Genomic DNA, 23,718 nt, shown 5'->3' on the forward strand with positions numbered 1-23,718 from the left:
TCGTGAAAGCACATTGACGCAGAAAGAAGCCAGAAGGACGCTAATAAGTCAGTCTTATTATTTGTTCTTTAGTTTGAAATATTTACGTCGTATAAAATACATCTTTGAGTCTTTATTCAAGGATAGAAGCGTCTCGGTGTGCTAGAAGCACTTTGCTAGATCTCCTGCTATCTTTGCTTGTTAGTTAGCTTAGCTCGCTAGTTAGCTTAGCTTGTTAGCTGCTAAGAGAAGTTATCAACACATCGCTAAGTAGAGATCAAGTGTGAGAGTAAAGTGTTGTGATTGTGTGAAAATGTCTACATTACACATGTTGAGAGCGTTGGTGGATCAGCGACTAACTGCTGCCGTTGAAGAAATATTTGTAGTGTTAGAAAGAACGATAGCAGAATACGAGGCGGAACTTTCTAGAACAAAGGAGCAGAACAAGCTACTAATGGACGCTGTTTACAAGAAACATCAAGTTGTGTTACAAAGAACAGGTTTGTTGACTTCTTACTCTCACATCTTTACTAACTTTATATGTGATTATTAACACCTTTCTTCAATAGATGGTCAATCAGTGGCCTAGTGGTTAGAGCAGGGGTCACCAACCTTTTTGAAAGCAAGAGCTACTTCTTGGGTACTGATTAATGCGAAGGGCTACCAGTTTGATACACACTTCAATAAATTGCCAGAAATAGCCAATTTGCTCAATTTACCTTGAACTCTATGTTATTATTAATAATTAATGATATTTATCTTTGTGGAAACACTAATCATCTTAAATATATATAGAAGCAGATAAATATCAATATGCAACACTTTATTTTTATATTTTCTCTAAGTGCACATTTTTCAAAATGAACATTTTTAAATGATCACTTCTAAGACAGTCTTTTGAAATGACAATATCCCATTTTAAGTAGCGAGCCACTAACATTGTTTAACAAATTATAACATTACTTTGCACCATGTTTGTACAAATAATAACTCATGTAAAATACAAAAGTCAACTCTCAAATGTTTAAATAAATCATGTCACACTTTGAACTGGACACCAAATCTGTTATCTGTTTCTTTGTCAGTTAGTGGGAAGCCTGGCATTGCATGCTGTTAACTAGTGTGTTTGCTGTTAACTAGTGTGTTTGCTGTTAACTAGTGTGTTTGCTGTTAACTAGTGTGTTGTACTCTGGTGTGTAACTTGACACTGCAACTCTGAGTGAGTCTTGCAGATGTGCATCAGTCAGGCGTGTTCTGTGTTTGTTCTTGATGAAGTTCATGTCAGAAAAGGCTGATTCACAAAGATAAGATTTGTCCTCATTGTTTGCGGAACCTTCTTAATCTTTTGGACATATTTTCACAGCCATCTGGCCTTACACTTAATTATGATAACAGTAAAATGTTAAGGATCGGAAATCTAAAGGGAACGTCCTTTCGAATGGAATGCAAAGTGCCTGTTTTGTGGACATACGGTCCAGTTAACATACTTGGTGTGGTTGTCCCAGAGAATCTGGAAGATCTAGGCTCAGTAAATTATGATAATCAACTAAGAAAGCTGGACAAAATTATGCAATTATGGAAAGGGAAATCCTTAACCTTGTATGGTAAAATATCTATTGTCAACTTGTTAATTATTCCTCAATTTATTTATTTGTTTTTGTCATTACCAGCTCCATCACAAAACTTTTTAAAGATTTATGAGCAGAGGGTCTTCGATTTTGTCTGGGACAGCAAACCAGAAAAGATTAAAAGAAAGGTTTTGTACAATGAGTATGAATATGAAACTTCTCAACCTTGAAGCTGTGTGTCTGTCTTTAAAAGCATCAATTGTTCCAAATATGTATTTAAACACTGAGTGGTACACAAGTGTCCTGTTGGACAAAAAACATGTACTGTATCAAAAGAAATGGTATCCTTTTTTACAAATGATCCCCTCCCATTTTTCTTATGTAGAGAGTCTGCTGGGAAACATGGCGTGTTCATAAAGGAAACAATCCACTCATGGTGGTGTTTTCAATTGTATGTGCCAGAAAAAAGAGACGATATTTTGCAGCAGATAATATGGATGAACTCTAATATTGTAATAGATGGAAAGCCTTTCTTTTGGAAAAATATGTTTGAAAGAGGAATGATTTTTGTCAATGATATTATCAATGAGAATGGTAAGATGAATTTAGAACTTTGTATGGTGATGCTTGCTCAAGCTTTTCATTTCATCAACTAACTGGAGTCATTGGGAAAATATGGAAACAAATAATTAATTATGGAACTACTAAATTATTAGTTTGTAAACCTCTAATAAGAAATTCCAGTTGGCAAAAAGGAACTAAAATAAATAGAAAAATATATAATTTCTATTTAATAAAGAAATCTTTGAAGGCTGGCCCATACAACACATATGGAAAATGGGAGGATTTTTTTGACTGCCCGTTGCCGTGGGATGCCATAGTCAAATTAATCTACAAAACTACTATCGATGTGCAAAATCGTTATTTTCAAATTAAAATTATTTATAACTTCTTACAGATGGGGAAAATGTTAAAATTATGGAATATGACAGAATCAGATGACTGCCGATTTTGTTGTCAGGAGTCTGAATCCACCCTGCATTTGTTTTGGTATTGTCATATTGTGTCTTCGTTTTGGGTGGAAGTTGAAAAAATGTGTTGAAGGATTGCTTTGTTTATGAAACTTGATGTGGTTTCTGTTATTTTAGGAGAGTTCATTGACAATCATGATTTAGTCAATTTAATTATAGTACTCGGTAAAAGGTTTATTTTTAAGGCCAACAACAGATATTCACTTAGTATTACTTTCTTTAAAACATTTATTCAGTATTTTTTAACTTTATAAAGTGACATGGTTGAAAATGATAATGATGCCAAAAAACAAACAAAAGATGGGAAGTCCTCAAAGGCTTATTTTGAAAGTATAATTATGTTTATAGATGATATGCTATCTGTTGTTGTGTTCCCTAATTTGAGTGACCTGGACATAATCTGGATTGTACAGAAATGCTTATTTTGAAAATGTAATTTTGTTTATAAATGATATGCAATCTGTTGTGTTCCCTAATTTTCTTCTGTGTACATGAATGAAGGTGTGTGTTGCTGAGTCCCACTTGGATATTATCTGGACTGAACCTGCTTTTAAAAAACCTTTAAACAAATCTAATTTCATTGACAACCTGGTTTGGTGAAGATATGGTCCTTTTTTAGAAAATAAAATAAGATAAATACATTTAAAAAGAAATCTTGGATAAAAAAGAAAGTAAAACAATATAAAAATAATTACATAAAAATAGTAATGAATGAAAATGTTAGTGGACCAGCAGCACATACAATCATGTGTGCTTCAGGGACTGTGTCCCTTGCAGATGTGTTGTCTATGTTGTGGGAACCAGAATATTGGTAGCAGAAAGAAATAACCCCTTTTGTGTGAGTAGGTGTGGATGAGTGTGAATGGGGGGGAGGTTGTTTGGGTTGATGCACTGATGGAAAGTGTATCTTGTGTTTTTTCTATGTTGATTTAAAAAAAATAAGATAAGATTTTTAGAACAGGCCAGTGGGCGACTCATCTGGTCCTTACGGGCACCGCATTGGTGACCCCTGGGTTAGAGTGTCCGCCCTGAGATGGGTAGGTTGTGAGTTCAAACCCCAGACGAGTCATACCAAAGACTATAAAAATGGGAGCCATTACCTCCCTGCTTGGCACTCAGCATTAAGGGTTGGAATTGGGGGTTAAATCACCAAAAATGATTCCCGGGCGCGGCCACCGCTGCTGCTCACTGCTCCCCTCACCTCCCAGTGGATGATCAAGGGTGATGGGTCAAATGCAGAGAATCATTTTGCCACACCTAGTGTGTGTGTGACAATCATTGGTACTTTAAGTTGAACTTAATAGGAAGATGGTTTGTCTTGTGGGGATGATGCAATGCTTTCATTTACATTCTTCATGAAAACGAGACAGTTTGAGGTTGATGTTCCTCTCAGTTTGTAACAATGTGTGATTGATTGTTTGAAGGAGTTATGAGAAGTTTGCATAGGAAAGGCTACACTTTCATCACGGTACACATTCACTGCTCAGTGTTTCCCCCAGAAAATGTGTTAGTTAAGGTGGTGGGAGGGGGCGTCGCCCGGGATAGGCGGCCGGACGGGGAAGGGGGTGGGTGGGAGTAAGGAACAGTGTAACTCGGCCTGTCGCCACCATCACGTCTCCACCTCATCGCTGCCACCACAGCCTGGGAGGGGGGGGGGGCAATAGACTACAGACTCTGATTACATTGAACACATTGTTTATTAAAAAATAACCAAATAACAATATCTTATAATAAATAGAAATATTAGAAAAATTAAGAAGCCTACAATTTTTGGTTGTGTTTTCCGCTCCATTGGCAGAATGGCGATATATGATATATATCTCCATATTTTTTCCGTAAAGTACAAACAAAACACAAAACAGTCCTAGTTACCTGAGATACTAAGTATGTTATTATTATAACTTAGTAAGTCAATATTTTGACTTAGTAATTTGAGGTTAGTTTGTCTAAATTGTCAGACGATGTCTTCTCTGATGTCTCCATCATGTCCAGAAGTCTCTTCTTTATCTGGACGTCATCTTCTACTGCATTCAGCAACTTTGTCTCCATTGGAAGTTTTCCTTTTAGTCTGTCCTGCTTGTGGCTGTTGAGTTTTGCCTAGTGAAAAAAAAATAAAAAATTATTAGGATTTTTACAAAATGACATTCAACAATCATGAATACATTATTATTATTATATTTACCAGCTTCTCAGGCAAATCATATAGTAGATGTAGATGCCCATATCGGCTGTTCAGATTTACTTTACAAAAGAGAAGTGTAGGATACTTCTCTTGTTGCCTTATTTGTATTTGATTTTATTAAATGTATTCACATTATCATTTGGTGCAGCTGGGCCCCGGAGCAGGAGGGGCTAGAAAGAGAAAACAAAGAAGACAGAAGGGGAAATTGTGGGGACAAGAGGGGGATTAGACAGAGAGACAAAAACAACAACAGCAAACACAACAACGTGATAGCAAATAAGCAGTTAGCGAAAATAAAAAATAATACAGAAATGACAATGAACATTTTTACACTACAAATGGAGCAATACAAATACCAATAGAAATAGTGCTATTGATAATGAACAATACCAATAATTTACCTTTATTATCAACAATACAGTTGTTCAAATGCAACAATACATATACGTAATGATAACTTGAGATACGAAAGAATGCAGAAAAATGGAGCGGGAGAAAGAGAAGCAACCTATATTAACCTTGTAGATTGTTATAGTAACAATAGGTTAAGCTTTGTCAGTGTGCCATGTGTTACCCAGTTTAACCTAGGGCAACAACGTTAATATATGTTTGATGAAACGTGATTATGTGCATGAGTGTACATATGCATATGTACTTGTATATGTACAGTATGTGTATATGTGTTTGTACAGTGAGTGTATATGTACAGTATGTGTATATGTATGTTTGTACAGTGAGTGTATATGTACAGTATGTGTATATTATGTATGTTTGTATAATGAATGTGCGTGTGGATGCACAAACTTTGAGTATGTAAAAATGTACTGTATTTGTGTATGTATGTGGGAGCGTAGGTACCTATGTATGTATGTGAGTATATGTGAATTTGTATGTACAATATATTCGACTCCCAGTGTGCGTGGGAGCCAGAGCACGGCCCCAGCGTCCCCGAGAGCCCAACCCACAAACAGTAGGTGTGGTGCCCAGGGAACCAGGGACATCCGCCAAGCCGGCCAGCGACAGAAACCCCAGAGCCCGGCCCACCGCGCCGCCCACAAGGGTCAGCAGCAGGCCGCAGACAGACGCACCCGGCAGAGGACAAGGCACGAGAAAAGCAGGGGACAGCCAGACCCCACACGGGCAGAAAGGCGGGACGCCCCGCCCGGGGGGCCCAGAGACTCCCCGCAACCGGACGGGAAGACCTCCCCCGCCTTACCGGCAACCGGGCCCCCAAGAGCCCACCCCTCACCCCCGGAGAGCGCGGCGAGGCCAACCCCCGGCCACCCCACCCAAATCGGCCGCCACGGGAACCACCCACCCCACCCGCAGGGACCCCAACGATGGAGATGGAACAACCAGCAACCGCCCCGCCGAGTCCCCCCCCCTGAGGGAAGGGAAAATAAAAAAATAATATTAATACAATATATTAAAAAATAAATTAATTAATTAATTAATTAATTTAAAAAAAGAATTAAAAGAAAATCACAGAAATGCTGACACACAAGGTCACTACCCCAGCAACTGGCCGACTCAAAGCACTTCGGAATACCTTGCAGCACCAAGCTACCACAATAGACGCAGGGACTAGACCCAGCAGGCCCCAACCAAGACAAGCACCTGGAAGGGATGGACGGTGTGACCCAGGAGCTCCAGACACGCAGTCCGGATGCAGTAGCCTGAGGCGCCGACCCCCGCCTGACAGGCAGGCCCAAAGCGTACCCCCATAAATATACATACATATCCATATACATACACATACACATATACATGTTCACATACACAAAAATACACATATATACATACACATACACATATATATATATATATATATATATATATATATATATATACACACACATACACACACGTACACATACATTTACACAGTTCGTCATCCCCGACAACCACAACGCGTGCGCGTTTCCACCAATCACAACATCAGCCACCCCCCTGCACCAGACCCATCAGCCACGGGCGCCCACACCACAAACAAACGGCAGCAATACCCCCAGACAGCCAACACTACCCAATCAAATCGAAGCGATCAAAAAAACTGCGACCGGCAGCCACACGCCAACAGGATCATGGAGACCAGCCAGCGTCAGTCAGCCCAAACGCCAACATGCAAACAAGAGACACCAACACCCCCCCCACCAAAATACTCCACCGCCCCAACCCAAACCCGCACAAACACACCACCACCCAAACAACCGAGACACAGCATCCAGACCAGACATGGGGGGCCGCGCCGCCACCACATCAAGTCACCAACAGAGACCCCACAGCGCAAGGTCGGGCCACACGGGCACGAACCCCACCCAACAGAAAGTGAGACCCGCGCGACGCCACACACAAATAAATAATAAGATTTTTTTTTTAAAAATACAAAAAAAATATAATACAAAAAAAATGAAATAAAATAAGTAAATAATAAAAATAAATAATAAATAAATTAAAAATAATAATAATAATAATAATAAATGAATAAAAGCCTGGCAGGCCACCAGACTGCAGTCCGCGCCAACCGACGAGGCAATGAGGGGTGCGCCGAACCCCAACCCCCCCATGCATGTGTATAAGGCCCCCAGAGTGTCTACTATGTAGTTAAAATTAGGAGGTCAGCCGTTACAGCCGACCTCCAGTCCCTATTGATGTTTGTACTGTAGCGTGAGTGAGATATGTATGCTTGTGGGAACTAATAATGTGATTAAAATTGGGGGACATCAAGGTCATGGTGGGTCCCAACCAAGCCGAGCTCCCCAAATCCTAAGTGTCTAATATGCAGCTAAGATTGAGGGATGGATGAGCAGGGGACAAGACAGGAGGACTGGAGCCCCATAGGAGGCATTCTCATCCCCCCGCCATGCCTCCCCGCAGGACATCCCCCAAAGTCTTATATATGTGTGACTGTGTGTGCTATAAGTAGGAGGAGTAGAAGGCCCGGACATCCCCCCCAGTCCATGTGGCCGACAACCAGGAACTACGGCCAGGAGGCCGTAGTCCCCCCCCCCCCCCCCCCCCCCCCCCCCCCCCCACGGCCCGTGACCCACACCAGACCACTTTACCGTGAAGCCACGCGAGTCCACCCCCCGCCAAACAAAGTCAACCCCCGCCCGCCCCAACCCAACCCTGCAGAGCCCATACCAGCAATCAAACGCAGAAAAACTGCACAGCCGCCATGCCCAATACAAACACCGCATCCCGGCCATCCACACAGCGACGTGCCCATACAAGTCCCGGCCAGGGTGCAGAAGCCAATGCATCCTGTCCGCACGTCAGCCCCCAAACCAGCCGGCAAGCCAACGCCAGCCAGCCCCCACAACACCACAAGCGCACAGATACCAGCCACAGTCCCCCAACCACTCCAACCCAACAGAGCGATGCCAACCGCTGGTAGCACCACAGCAACCATCACCACCACCGCCCGTCCGCAGTACAAACACCCACGGTTGCCGAAACCGAAACAAAAAAGCGATCGACCCCGTAAACCACAACAACGCACACCCCCAGCTACCACCGAGGCCGCCAACCCACCTACCCCAACTCATCCACAGGCAGGCCAATCGAGCCACCGGACATCCACACCCATACACACACCTATACACACCTACACACACATATACACATCCACATACATACACACATACATATATGTATACATATACATACACATACAGTATACACATGCATGCATATACATATATACACACACACACACACACACACACATACATACACATTAATACAACCACACACATATACATATGCACACATATACACATTCATACACAAAAAAAAAATGAAAAAATAAACCCTTTAAATAAAATAAATAAAAATAAACAAGAGGCCTAGTCACCAACAGTGCCCAGCGCCACCAAACCCCGCAGCCCTTCCCGCACGTCCAGGCCCCTCCGCCCACCACCCACCAGGCATCCCATCCGGCAAAAAGCCATAAGGGCCCAGCCCTGCGCCCACAGCCGGCATGCCACGGCACCTCAGCAGACCCGGTGCTGCGATCAGCAATGCACACCGGGGCAGCGACACATACGTACATATGTACCTACCGTATTTTCCGCACCATAAGGCGCCCTGGGTTAAAAGCCGCGCCTTCAATGAACGGCATATTTCAAAACTTTGTCCACCTATAAGCCGCCCGGTGTTGTAAGCCGCATCTAACTGCGCTAAAGGAATGTCAAAAAAACAGTCAGATAGGTCAGTCAAACTTTAATAATATATTAAAAACCAGCGTTCTAACAACTCTGTTCACTCCCAAAATGTACGCAAATGTGCAATCACAAACATACGTATATCAACATGGACAGAGCTGCGTGAAAAAAGCCACCCGGCCTCTTCGCGTAAACTTAAACTTACCTTAACCACTCGCTCATCTTTTCTTCATTTTTGTGGTTTCCCAGTCAACACTTTGTTGAGTTTTGTTAACTTTAAGCTCCAAAACGATGCTTAAAATTAGCTCTACTTCTCTGTCAGTGATACTCAAAACCGGTTTTCCCGGTTGTTCGATAAGAAAAGAACCGAGTCCTCGGACTCGAATCCCTTTTTGAGAACCGGTATCTGTTATCGAGACTACGATAGTAAAGAAAAAAAGTTGGTTCTTTAGTCGAATCCCGTCCCGACCAGAAATGCTCCGTGGAACATCACAATAAATGACGTCACGTAGCTCAGTCATTAGGCGCAGATAGCGAAAGCAGGAAAACAATGGAGCGGAAAAAGCGCTCCAAGGTGTAATAAAGTTCAAAACAAAAAGGTATAATCCAATGAATAACTTTACTGAGAGATTTGAGCAGGGTACAAACACATGACCAACACTTTTACGACCAACCGGAAACATAGCAACCAGGCTAGCAACGCACCTCCTTTATGGCAGCTGTCGCAACGTTCTTAAAGCAACCGCAGCACATACATATATATACCGTATTTTCCGCATCATAAGGCGCCCTGGGTTAAAAGCCGCGCCTTCAATGAACGGCATATTTCAAAACTTTGTCCACCAATAAGCCGCCCCGTGTTGTAAGCCGCATCTAACTGCGCTAAAGGAATGTCAAAAAAACAGTCAGATAGGTCAGTCAAACTTTAATAATATATTAAAAACCAGCGTTCTAACAACTCTGTTCACTCCCAAAATGTACGCAAATGTGCAATCACAAACATACGTATATCAACATGGACAGAGCTGCGTGAAAAAAGCCACCCGGCCTCTTCGCGTAAACTTAAACTTACCTTAACCACTCGCTCATCTTTTCTTCATCCATCCCTTCGAGTTAGCTTTTATGATGACGCCGGCTGGAAAGGTCTCTTTTGGCAAGGTCTTCCTTTTGAATATCACCATGGGTGGAAGTTAGCATGGCAAGCTAGAACCACAGTGAAGGATGACTTCTCATTCCCTGTGGTGCGAATATTCACCGTACGTGCTCCCGTTCCACAGTGCGGTTCACAGGAATATCAGTTGCTGTGAAATACGGTAGTAATCCGTGTGCGGATGGAGAGATCGCGTCTTTTCATGAACCGGATCCTTGTCGCTTAGTAGGAGCCATTTTGTGGTCTTTACAGATGTAAACAGGAAATGAAACGTACGGTGATATCCGCGCGTTTTTTCTTCTTCTTCCGGGGGCGGGTGGTTGCTTACAGTAGAAGAAGAAGCGCTTCCTGTTCTATGGGGGCGGGTGCTTACCTTGGCGGTTGCTTGCGTAGAAGAAGAAGCGCTTCCTGTTCTACCGGGAAAAAAGATGGCGGCTGTTTACCTAAGTTGCGAGATCGAAACTTTATGAAAATGAATCTTAATATTTATACATATGTAAAGCGCACCGGGTTAAAAGCCGCACTGTCAGCTTTTGAGTAAATTTGTGGTTTTTAGGTGCGGCTAATGGTGCGGAAAATACGGTATACAACCTATCTCCCTTTTTTAACTTTTGTTTTTCTTTCCTTGTAAACAAAACAAAATCACACTGTATATGTGTTGTCTGTCTAATTATAAATAATGCAGACGAGGCGTGTTGGCTGAGTTCTTGACGTTTACTTTCACAGCGTGCTCATAACCTCATTCTTAGCTGCCGGGTGGTGACATGCAACAACACTTTTCGGGGCTACCGCGCATGCTCGTCACTCCCGTTGCATGCTGGGTAGTGTAGTTGTTATTTTCCCTAGCTCATAACATCACATCTTTCCCCCTATAAAGAAATAATGTTAACTCAATAAAGTGTATTTCTTTTTTTAGCTTTAACTTTTCATTTTTTAGCATTGTAACCACATTTGCAAACAACTTTTCTTTTCATAGAATTTTCTTTCAATAAAGAAATAAAGTGCAAAAATGTCAAAGCATCATAACAAACAGTTATGTCAAATAGCAGCAGAAGTGCACTTTTTGGAGAGCTGTATTATTGTCAGTTTTGTGCCCAAGGGACTGATTTTATTTAACACTATATTATTATTTATACACCTATAGTGATCACAGAGACAGGTTGTTTTTGTGTTACTGTATATACGTATTTGTTTTTCTGAAAAATCCCACTTAATATACTTTGGGTAACAACAGTCAATATTTATTTATTTTATTTTATTTTTTTAGGGGGGTAACAGTCAATATTTATTTATTTATTTATTAGCTTTTATTTGTTTCTTATATAATAAACGTGAGCTTTTGTTAAACCAAATATTGTGTGTTTTTTTTTCCATATACAACAACCTAGTTGGGAAAGGGCATGTTCACCACTGTGTTACATGGCCTTTCCTTTTAACAACACTCAGTAAATGTTTGGGAACTGAGGAGACACATTTTTTAAGCTTCTCAGGTGGAATTCTTTCCCATTCTTGCTTGATGTACAGCTTAAGTTGTTCAACAGTCCGGGGGTCTCCGTTGTGCTATTTTAGGCTTCATAATGCGCCACACATTTTTAATGGGAGACAAGTCTGGACTACAGGCAGGCCAGTCTAGTACCCGCACGCTTTTACTATGAAGCCACGTTGATGTAACACGTTGCTTGGCAATGTCTTGCTGAAATAAGCAGGGGCGTCCATGGTAACGTTGCTTGGATGGCAACATATGTTGCTCCAAAACCTGTATGTACCTTTCAGCATTAATGGCGCCTTCACAGATGTGTAAGTTACCCATGTCTTGGGCACTAATACACCCCCTTACCATCACAGATGCTGGCTTTTCAACTTTGCGCCTATAACAATTCGGATGGTTCTTTTCCTCTTTGGTCCGGAGGACACGACGTCCACAGTTTCCAAAAACAATTTGAAATGTGGACTTGTCATACCACAGAACACTTTTCCACTTTGTATCAGTCCATCTTAGATGAGCTCAGGCCCAGCGAAGCCGACGGTGTTTCTGGGTGTTGTTGATAAACGGTTTTCGCCTTGCATAGGAGAGTTTTAACTTGCACTTACAGATGTAGCGACCAACTGTAGTTACTGACAGTGGGTTTCTGAAGTGTTCCTGAGCCCATGCGGTGATATCCTTTACACACTGATGTCACTTGTTGATGCAGTACAGCCTGAGGGATCGAAGATCACGGGCTTACCTGCTTACGTGCAGTGATTTCTCCAGATTCTCTGAACCCTTTGATGATATTACGGACGGTAGATGGTGAAATCCCTAAATTCCTTGCAATAACTGGTTGAGAAAGGTTTTTCTTAAACTGTTCAACAATTTGCTCACGCATGTGTTGACAAAGTGGTGACCCTCGCCCCATCGTTGTTTGTGAATGACTGAGCATTTCATTGAATCTACTTTTATACCCAATCATGGCACCCACCTGTTCTCAATTTGCCTGTTCACCTGTGGGATGTTCCAAATAAGTGTTTAATGAGCATTCCTCAACTTTATCAGTATTTATTGCCACTTTTCCCAACTTCTTTGTCACGTGTTGCTGGCATCAAATTCTAAAGTTAATGATTATTTGCAAAAAAAAAAAAGTTTATCAGTTCGAACATCAAATATGTTGTTTTTGTAGCATATTCAACTGAATATGGGTTGAAAATGATTTGGAAATCATTGTATTCCGTTTATATTTACATCTAACACAATTTCCCAACTCATATGGAAACGGGGTTTGTATTTCTATTCTCTCTTTATCTTATTTACTTATTTACCCAACAGACGTCCAGCAGCCCCCTCACATGAAAGAGGAAGATGAGGATAGACACAGGAAAGAGGAAGAGGAGGGAGAGTGTGTTGTAGGGCAGGAGGAGGAGGATGATGTCAGCAAGTTTCCACTGACTGTTGTCTCTGTGAAGACTGAAGAGCATGAAGACAAAGCACCTGAGTCCTCACAGCTTCATCACAGTCCAAGTAAGCACATATCATTTTATTCTCAGGGCATTCAATCCATCACAACTGGACTGTTCACTTTGTTTTAGAAGACTAATCCAAGTAGGCTTCATCACTTCATGCTCATACACTTCAAGTCTTAAATCTAATCATTGGAATTTAGAGGGGAACTGCACTTTTTGGGGGAATTTTTCTATCGTTCACAATCATTATAAAATACATGATGGTGGATATATATTGTTTTAAAATCACATTCTAACTCATAAATGTAAATAAAAGTCCACTTGCAAAGGAGCCAATGGGAGGTCCTCTATAACCATCCAAAAAGTGCCAACAATACTCCATTTGCATTTTGTGGCTTGAATAGCAAGCAAGTATTAGTGATATTGTTATTATAAGTGCTAACGCAGACAAACTATTTATAGCTTGTGTGTCTATGTTGACATCAGCGGCTGGTGAGCCCCTTCCTCACCTCGGTGCTGGTGAAAGATTATTCCAGATCATGAATCGTGCCTCTCACCTGGATAGTAGAAGGATGAGGACGTACTCTGACAAGTTGGTAACATTTGACAGCTATTTAGACCCAGCGAACAACACAAAAAGACGTTTAGGTTCTCCCCCCTTTTCCGTGCGACAATTATGAATCATTCTTCATCTAAACGGGAATATAACTACATCTTATCAGTCTGAATCATAGTGACAGCAGACCTTGTACAGTAAGTGCTGTTCTATTATGTTTGTTGGCTCTCATGAAGTCTGCAGTATGTAATATTCAGAGATGTTGTTAAAAAAAAGCGAACCTCGTGTTGCGTTTTTGAAATGAATGCGCTAATGAACAATCCAGCACCCCCCGCAACCCATAAAGGGACAAGCGGTAGAAAATGGATGGATGGATGGATGAGCAAAAATAGGTACATATTACATCTTTTAAAATACAGCTGTTACTAAATGACATATATACCTACTGCATGTACATAAAACCTTAATGGAGGGGTTTGGTTGTTTTTAAGTTCTTTATAAGCAGAATATTGTAAGCAGACTTTAATTCACATTTATTTACTATTTAGAATGCATAAAACATTATATATATATATATATATACATATATATATATAATATAAAACATTATATATATATATATATATATATATATATATATATATATATATATATATATATATATATATATATATATATATATATATATACTCCCGAACCCCAACCCCCCCATGCATGTGTACAAAGCCCCCAGAGTGTCTACTGTGTAGTTAAAATTAGGAGGTCAGCCGTTCCAGCCGAACTCTAGTCTCTATTGATGTGTGTACTGTAGCATGAGTGAGATATGTATGCTTGTGGGAACTAATAATGCCATTAAAATTGGGGGACATCAAGGTCATGGTGGGTCCCAAACAAGCCGAGCCCCCCAAATTCTAAGTGTCTAATATGCAGCTAAGATTGAGGGATGGACGAGCAGGGGACAAGACAGGAGGACTGGAGCCCCATAGGAGGCATCCTCATTCCCCCGCCATGCCTCCCCGCAGGACAATACCCCAAAATCGTATTTATGTGTGAGTGTGTGTGCTATAAGTAGGAGGAGTAGAGGGCTCAGACATACCCCCCACAGCCCACGACCCACAGGCGCACCAGACCACTTTAACATGACGCCACGCGAGTCCACCCCCTGCTAAACAAAGCCAGCCCCCGCCCGCCCCAACCCAACTCTGCAGAGTCCATACCAGCAACCGAACGCCGAAAAACTCCACAGCCCCCATGCCCATTGCAATCACCGCATCCCGGCCATCCACACAGCAATGTGCCCATACGAGCCCCGGCCAGGGGACAGAGCCCCTCAACGGGGGAAGAAGCCAATGCATCCCATCCGCATGTCAATACCCAAAACAGCCGGCAAGCCAACGTCAGCCAGCCCCCACAAGCGTACAGACACCAATCACAGTCCCCCAACCACTCCAACCCAACACAGCAATGCCAACCGCTGGTAGCACCACAGCAACCATCACCACTACCGCCCGTTCGCAGTACAAACACCCGCGGTTGCCGAAATCGAAACAAAAAAGTGACCGACCCTGTAAACCACAACAACGCACACGCTCATCTACCACCGAGGCCGCCAACCCACTGACCCCAACTCATTCACAGCCAGACCAATCGAGCCACCAGACATCCACCTCGGCCAACCCAACACCCCAACGCACCGTGCCACAGCCCCATACAGCCACAGAGAGCGCCGAGGAATGCAGCCGAGAGGCGAGCGGTACGCTGCCGCCCAGGTCTGGGGAAGAACGACCTGCAACCCAGCGCGCAGTAGACCCATCACCGTTCAGACGTTAATAATACAGCCACGGCGTGGCTTCCAGATCACGGTAAAGTTGACCGTTGATAAAAAGTTTATCCACCGCGATGACAGCACAGCATCCTTCCATGATAAACTTCTTACAAAGTGGGAACAGATGGCGGCGCCTGTGGAGGATTTCCTTTAGGAACTGATCGTTGATGCTGAACTTGGATCCTTTCAGCTCTCGGCCCTGGCTCCTCACCTGCTCCTTCTGCTTGAAGTCTTCCAATTTCAGTCAGCCATTTTCAATATTCCGCTCCCAATACTTTTGGCTATTTTTGGAGAGTAACATCACAATAGGAACTAGGGTAGTCCCGATACCAATAATTTGGTACCAGTACCGGTACCAAAATGTATATCGATACCTTTTGGTACCGAAAATGTTAATATTCGCTGTATTTTAACAGAAACATGTACAATACAATAAACATATGTTTCCTATTGCACTCCAAAAAAAGATTTTAGAATGTTAAAATTCAAAATAAAATGTATCAAACACATTGGGCTTTTCTTGTTACACTCAAAGAACAATGTTCAATTTTCCATATTACATGTAGTCTGCCATAACCAAGGATTAGGTTGGAATACAATAAACATCTTTATTGACATTATATTAAATGCTTCAGGATTCATGGTTGGCTAGCTTGCCTAAAACCTCTGTTAAAAGTCTTTACAAAATACTTCTCTACAGGTTGTTTTATTATTAATCCCACTGTGAATATTAAACTACCACAATGAGTTTGTCCGGTATCATAGCTACATGTATGATGTTTGCATTGAAAAAAAAGGTGTGAAAATCAGTTTAGTATTTAGAAAATGATATGATGGATGAAATGCACCAACACTTCATTGCGCCTGTCAGCAAGTGGAGATGTTGACCTGTTCAAGATGGCGGCCCCACAGCTTGTCAGTGCCAATAGGCAGTAGCGCTCTATTCATTAATGATGTCTAGGATTAAAGGCTTGTGCAGTGTGCAGCAGTTAAAAGACGGAGAAGGGAAAATAAGTTACCTATATAAGCAAAACCGGAAGAATAACTTTCAAAATAAGAGTTGTGTAAAAGACTAAACACATCTTAAGCCATCGCAGGCCACACTAAATGACTTGGCTGGCCACATTTGGCCCGCTGGCCTTGGGTTAGAACTTAGTCCTATCTTGTTTTGCTACTTTACAACTTGAGCTAAATTAGCGCTTATCATCACTTCCTGTCTCCTCAATGTGTAGCTTTAGCATGCTTAGCTGTTCCTTCTTGTACTAATCTGTGCATTTGCAAAGTTTGAAACTTGTTTCTAAACTTCTAAAATGACATTTCTTCAAGTCAAGGCAGCTCAGAAAGAGTAAATTAAATACAAAGTTAAGCTCAAAATGACTGATATTTTGTTTTGATAGTTACAATTTGACAAAAAGTAAGTAAGGACAAAACATTGCTTTTAATGTCATCCAGTATTAGTTTTTACAGTGTAAGTACATGAATATATATAATATATATATATGTAATTTAATGTCACCCAGTATTAGTTTTTACAGTGTAAGTACATGAATATATATATATATATATATATATATATATATATATATATATATATATATATATATATATATATATATATATATATATATATATATATATACAGTGTTTCCCACAGGACAGGCATCTATTTGTGGTGGTGTGGTCAGGGGGCAGCGGCGGCAGCGGCGATGACCAAGAAGAACGCAGAGTTGGAATATAATTACATCACTTTATGTACATATTTATATACAGATTTGAACAATTAGTTATTCACTGAAATATATTTATTAATTATGGTTCTTACAAAAAATATATCTTATAAAATATAAAAGCTAAAATGTCTCTTAAAGCTCTGCCCCTTTAATTAGTGCATACATCATCTGTGTGACGGAGTGAACATCCAACATTAGAATTTCTTACTAACGAGCAGAAGCGCTCTATGTACAGTGCCGTCTAACCTTAAGCGGCAGCAGCTCAACACATGCAGGGTTCAACGTTAAGGTTTTTTTCTACTTGCCCGACTTCTCAAATCTACTTGCCCCAATATTTTTACTTGTCTTGCCTAGGATTTTTTCTGGCTGCGTAGTGCTCATGGCTTATATCTTACTAAAATCCTTCCCGTTGACTATTTACAACACTACAAAGTATTTATTATTATTATTATTATCTATAATTACATTTAAATGGCATTGCATACATGTAAAATGAAATGCTATTTCACATTATTTGACCAGTAGCAGCTACACTCATCTGAACAGGTCAGCCACCTGTTTAAAGCCCGATCACAGTTGAAATCTTGAAATGAAGGGCCTTTAATGGCCAAAACATTAACCTGGACAACATTTTAACAGCTGGTTGGCTCAGATTGTATTCTTTTCATTGCATTCACATGTTGCAGTGGACAGTGGACAATTTAGCTTCAGTATTAATGTAGTATCTGAAGCACCGTCTCCACGTGTGTTTATTGACAACAGGGTTATAACCTGGACATGTTAGCTCGTTGGTATGGTAACAGGTAGTGATGGGTTGATGAGGCTTCATGAAGCGTTTTTGACACATTGCAAAACTGTATTTATACTGTGTCGAATACTGTGTGACTAAATACTGACATCTGCTGGACATTAAAAATCCCTACATGCAACCTATGGACCGACTCAACTGACACTGATTTTATGACCTAGTATATACAATAATATAAACCAAGTCATTGTATTTCATTTAGGATTATTTCATAACTTCATTTAAATACAAATATATTTTTTTAATCTTTTTTAGATACAGTCAATAAATAATGTGAACATGTATCATAACATGGAAATCTAAGAGAACGTGTTGTGAATGAGGATGCTTGTGGACCTGGAATTTTTTTTTTTTTTTATATATACACATTTTTATTACAAAAAAAACCAGTTTTTCCAACGTATTCAATTTTAGACGCTTTCTCTTCTTAGTTATTTCTCCGGCTGTAGAAAAGAGCCGTTCACAGGGCACAGAGGAGGCGTCAGTGCGACACAGTTGGCGTATCGGTCACGTGACCAAAACAGCTCATGATCGGTCACGTGACTTTCTAAAAGCAGTACGTGCACCGACACAGGGTTTTGCTTTATGAGCTCGACGCATGCACCGATGCATCGGTGTTGCCGGACCCATCACCATTAACACGTGACTGTTACTACGTGCGTCTGCCCCGGCCACCACACTGTCAGTGAAACGCTCGGTGAAATGGCGGATTAACGTTAAATATATGACGAGCCGCGAGTGATGCAGCTATAACCTATCTACCTATAACCTATATTATCCTCGTATTTTGATCCCGTCCGTCCGTCCCTCTTCTTCTTCTTCTTCTTCTTCTTCTTCTTCTGGCCCACCAGAAGATTTTGGCGGAGTTACAATGCATAGTAGGCTACCGCCACCTACTGCACCGGAGTTGTAACTACAAGCTCCATTCACAGACAGAGTCCCATTGCTTTTATGAGCAGTCGAGCGAGTCGAAAGCCGAAAAATCAATTTGTGGCGGACGTAATTCTTTCGTGGCGGGCCGCCACAAATAAATGAATGTGTGGGAAACACTGTATGTATATATATATATATATATATATATAATTGAATGTCATACAGTATTAGTTTTTACAGTGTAAGTACATGAATATATATATATATATATATATATATATATATATATATATATATATATATATATAATTTAATGTCATCCAGTATTAGTTTTTACAGTGTAAGTACATGAATATATATATATATATGTATATATATATATATATATATTAGAGATAAATGCTTTAAAATGTAATATCGCAAAATATCGGTATCGCTTTTTTTATTATCGGTATCGCTTTTTTTATGTTTATTAAATCAACATAAAAAGCACAAGATACACTTACAATTAGTGCACCAACCTAAAAAACCTCCCTCCCCCATTTCTTTCTGTTATTAATATTCTAGTTCCTACATTATACATCAATATATATCAATACAGTCTGCAAGGGATACAGTCCGTATGCACACATGATTGTGCGTGCTGCTGCTCCACAAATGAATCCTGCATAACAAACACCTCCCACCTCCCGTCCATATAACCCACCAATACAAATCAAACACCTGCACAACACACTCAATCCCACAGCCCAAAGTACCGTTCACCTCCCCAAAGTTCATACAGCACATATATTTCCCCAAAGTTACGTACGTGACATGCACATAGCGGCACGCACGTACGGGCAAGCCATCAAATGTTTGGAAGCCGCAGCTGCGTACTCACAGTAGCACGTATTAGGGATGTCCCGATCCGATATTTGCGTATCGGCACGGCATGGGAAAATGCCGATCCAGATCCAGTTTTAAAAAAAAAACTCCGGTCCGTGTTTTCCAACGCACCGATTTAAATAATACATTCCACTTTTCTGCTGCTCCCTAATTTCCGTTCCGCATTTTCCAGCGCACCTTCAACACATCCACAGGTCTGTGGATTCTCACTTATCTCCGTTGGGTGCCACGCGTCCACACCATCAAAATGCCGAAAACATTTCCAGATCAACACCGTATGAAAAAAATAGTGATTTTTTAGTTGTGATTTCCTTCTCTGCATGAAAGTTTAAAAGTAGCATATATTAATGCAGTATGAAGAAGAATGTTTTCATGTAGACACATAGAATCATCATACTGCTGTCATTATATGCATCAAGTGTTCATTCAAGGCTAAGGCAAAATATCCACATATATATGGTGTATGGTGACATGGCCTTAAAATATGGCAATATTAAACAAAGGCCATATCGCCCAGCCCTAGTTCAATGATGCCATTTTTGTTTGTCATGTATAATTTTGTCTATTTTGTGTTTATCCTTGAATAAACAGGTCAGTTTCTTGTTACCAACCATTGTGTATTATTCAAACTCCCCTAATTCAGCTGGCTAGTTGTTATCAAGAGTACTAAAACCCTTTTCAACATGATTCTGACAACTAAGTAGGCTAAATAACTTTAAACTTTAATACATGCTCAGATAGGCCAGTATCGGTCAGTATCGGTATCAGATCGGAAGTGCAAAAACCTGGATCGGGACATCCCTAGCGCGTATCCAACTCAAAGTCCTCCTGGTAAGAGTCTCTGTTGTGCCAGTTCTCCACAGGCCAATGTGTATCCAACTCAAAGTCCTCCTGGTAAGAGTCTCTGTTGTGCCAGTTCTCCACAAGCCAATGGTAAAGCTTGACTGTCATCGTTCGGGAATGTAAACAATGAAACACCGGCTACGACGTAGCCGCTACGTGTTTGTGTTGCTGCAGCCGGCCGCTAATACACCGCTTCCCACCTACAGCTTTCTTCTTTGCTATCTCCATTGTTCATTGAACAAATTGCAAAAGATTCACCAACACAGATGTCCAGAATACTGTGGAATTTTGCGATGAAAACAGACGACTTAATAGCTGGCCACCATGCTGTCCCAAAATGTCCTCTACAATTTGTGACGTCATCATACCGAGACGTTTTCAGCAGGATATTTCGCGGGAAATTTAAAATTGCACTTTATAAGTTAACCCGGCCGTATTGGCATGTGTTGCAATGTTAAGATTTCATCATTGATATATAAACTATCAGACTGCGTGGTCAGTAGTAGTGGCTTTCAGTAGGCCTTTAACTAATTAACTATTATTCAATCATCACCATATTTCATGTTTGTCCTGTTGTTGGTTAATAAAAGTCCACAACCATAAAAGACTTCCAGTAAGATGTGTAATAAGAGCTATAAATGATTTAGATATGATAGTTTTGATGCATATATTTGATTAGGCCAACCTCACATAATGTGGATGGTTGGCATAAGAGCGGCAAAGTAAAATACAGTAACACCTCATTTGTTCTGCAGACGTCCAGCGGGTGTCAGCAGAGAGTCAAGAAGAGATTCCCTCCAAGCAGCAGGAGTGGAGCTCCAGTGTGGGACAGAAGGAGCTGGAGCCCCCACACATTAAAGAGGAAGAGGAGGAACTGTGGGAGCAGCTTCAAAAGCTGGTGGAGGCTAACGAAGAAGATGAAGCTCAGTCCTCACAGCTTCATCACAGTCAAAGTGAGGAGAACAGAGGGGCGGAGCTTGTAAGTCAACACATCACAGAAGCTGATGGAGAGCATTGTGAAGATATCCAGTCAGAACCAGACAGCATCTTTGCTCCACCGTCAGACATGGACCACATGATGTCACACTCTTCTGATCACAGTGAGCACATCCAAAAACCTCTGGAGAGTAAAAATGACTCTAAAGGTGATACGAGACATCACACTAACAACAAACACTACATGACCACACACATGAGAATACATACTGGAGAGAAACCTTTTACTTGCTCTGTTTGTAAGAAGCGTTTTTCCAGAAAGAAACACATGATCAGACACATGAGAAAACACACTGGAGAGAAACATGTTGCTTGTTCAGCTTCTGATCACAGTGACCACATCCAAAAACCTTTGGAGAGTAAAAATGACTCTAAAGGTGAAAAGAGACATCACACTAACAACAAACACTTTGACTGCTCTGAATGTGGGAAATCATTTAGACACAAGAATCATTTTACAGTACACATGAGAACACATACTGGAGAGAAACCTTTTACTTGCTCTGTTTGTAAGAAGAGTTTCTCCACAAAAGATTACATGACCACACACACGAGAATACATACTGGTGAGAAACCTTTTACTTGCTCTGTTTGTAAGAAGAGTTTCTGCAGAAAGCAACACATGACCACACACATGAGAACACACACTGGAGAGAAACATGTTGCTTGCTCAGCTTCTGATCACAGTGACCACATCCAAAAATCTTTGGAGAGTAAAAATGACTCTAAAGGTGATACGAGACATCACACTAACAACAAACACTTTGACTGCTCTGTATGTGGGAAATCATTTAGGCAGAAGAGTCATTGTACAGTACACATGAGAATGCATACTGGAGAGAAACCTTTTACTTGCTCTGTTTGTAAGAAGAGTTACTCCAGAAAGTGTGACATGACCACACACATGAGAACACACACTGGAGAGAAGACACCTTTTGCTCGCTCAGCTTCTGATCACAGTGCCCACATCCAAAAACCTTTGGAGAGTAAAAATGACTCTAAAGGTGATACGAGACATCACACAAACAACAAACACTTTGACTGCTCTGTATGTGGGAAATCATTTAGACACAAGAATAATTTTACAGTACACATGAGAACACATACTGGAGAGAAACCTTTTACTTGCTCTGTTTGTAACAAGAGTTTCTCCACAAAACATTACGTGACCACACACATGAGAATACATACTGGAGAGAAACCGTTTAGTTGCTCTGTTTGTAAGAAGAGTTTCTTTACAAAGCTTAACATGACCACACACATGAGAACACACACTGGAGAGAAACATTTTACTTGCTCTGTTTGTAAGACGAGTTTCTTCACAAAGCTTCACATGACCAGACACATGAGAACACATACAGGTGAGAAGCCGTTTAGTTGCTCTGTTTGTAAGAAGAGTTTCTCCATAAAGCAACACATGATCACACACATGAGAACACACACTGGAGAGAAACCTTTTGCTTGCTCAGCTTGTGCTAAAAGATTTAACTCTAAGAGGGAAATGACCACACACATGATAACACACACTGGTAAGAAACCTTTTACTTGCTCTGTTTGTAAGAAGAGTTTCTCCAGAAATCAAAGCATGACCATACACATGAGAACACACACTGGAGAGAAACCTTTTGCTTGCTCAGCTTGTGCTAAAAGATTCAACACTAAGAAGAAACTTATAGTACACATGAGAACACACACAGGTGAGAAACCTTTTACTTGCTCTGTTTGTAAGAAGAGTTTATCCAGCAAGGCAAACCTGACCATACACATGAGAACACACACTGGAGAGAAACCGTTGAGTTGCACTGTGTGTGATAAAAGGTTCATGTATAAGCAGCAGGTCAGTAGACACAAGTGTGTAACAGTCATGGAAGCTGCAGGGATGTAAAAACACTTCAACAGTGATTGTGCTAAATGTAGTTTAAAAACACAGCATGTTTAATATGAATGTATATTTGATGTTGTATGTAGTGCTTCTCATCTTCTAGTCTTATTTGTTGTCCTGTAGTTACTTTTTAAGTTGTGTGCATGTATTGAATATTATATATGTAGCTACTATTTTATTTTATTTTCTCATCTTTGAAGAGGACATCTTATTATTATCATTTGCATTTTTTTCACACATTTTTTCCATTGCATTTTATTGATGTTATTATCCAATAAAAAGTCAGAATGAATAAAATGGTTAA

The 23,718-nt window shown here is 40.8% G+C and overlaps 1 protein-coding gene across 1 annotated transcript; it reads left to right on the plus strand.

Annotated features, from left to right (window-relative positions):
• Nucleotides 1–23,718, plus strand: LOC133577261 (uncharacterized). Its single transcript, XM_061930935.2, has 3 exons — nt 1–479; nt 12,880–13,071; nt 21,292–23,718. Exons 1-3 carry the CDS (start codon nt 293–295, stop codon nt 23,415–23,417), a joined length of 2,505 nt encoding a protein of 834 aa, XP_061786919.1. The 5' UTR covers nt 1–292; the 3' UTR covers nt 23,418–23,718.

Source organism: Nerophis lumbriciformis, linkage group LG38 (genome assembly GCF_033978685.3).
Source record: "Nerophis lumbriciformis linkage group LG38, RoL_Nlum_v2.1, whole genome shotgun sequence".
NCBI classification, from domain to species: Eukaryota; Metazoa; Chordata; class Actinopteri; order Syngnathiformes; family Syngnathidae; genus Nerophis; species Nerophis lumbriciformis.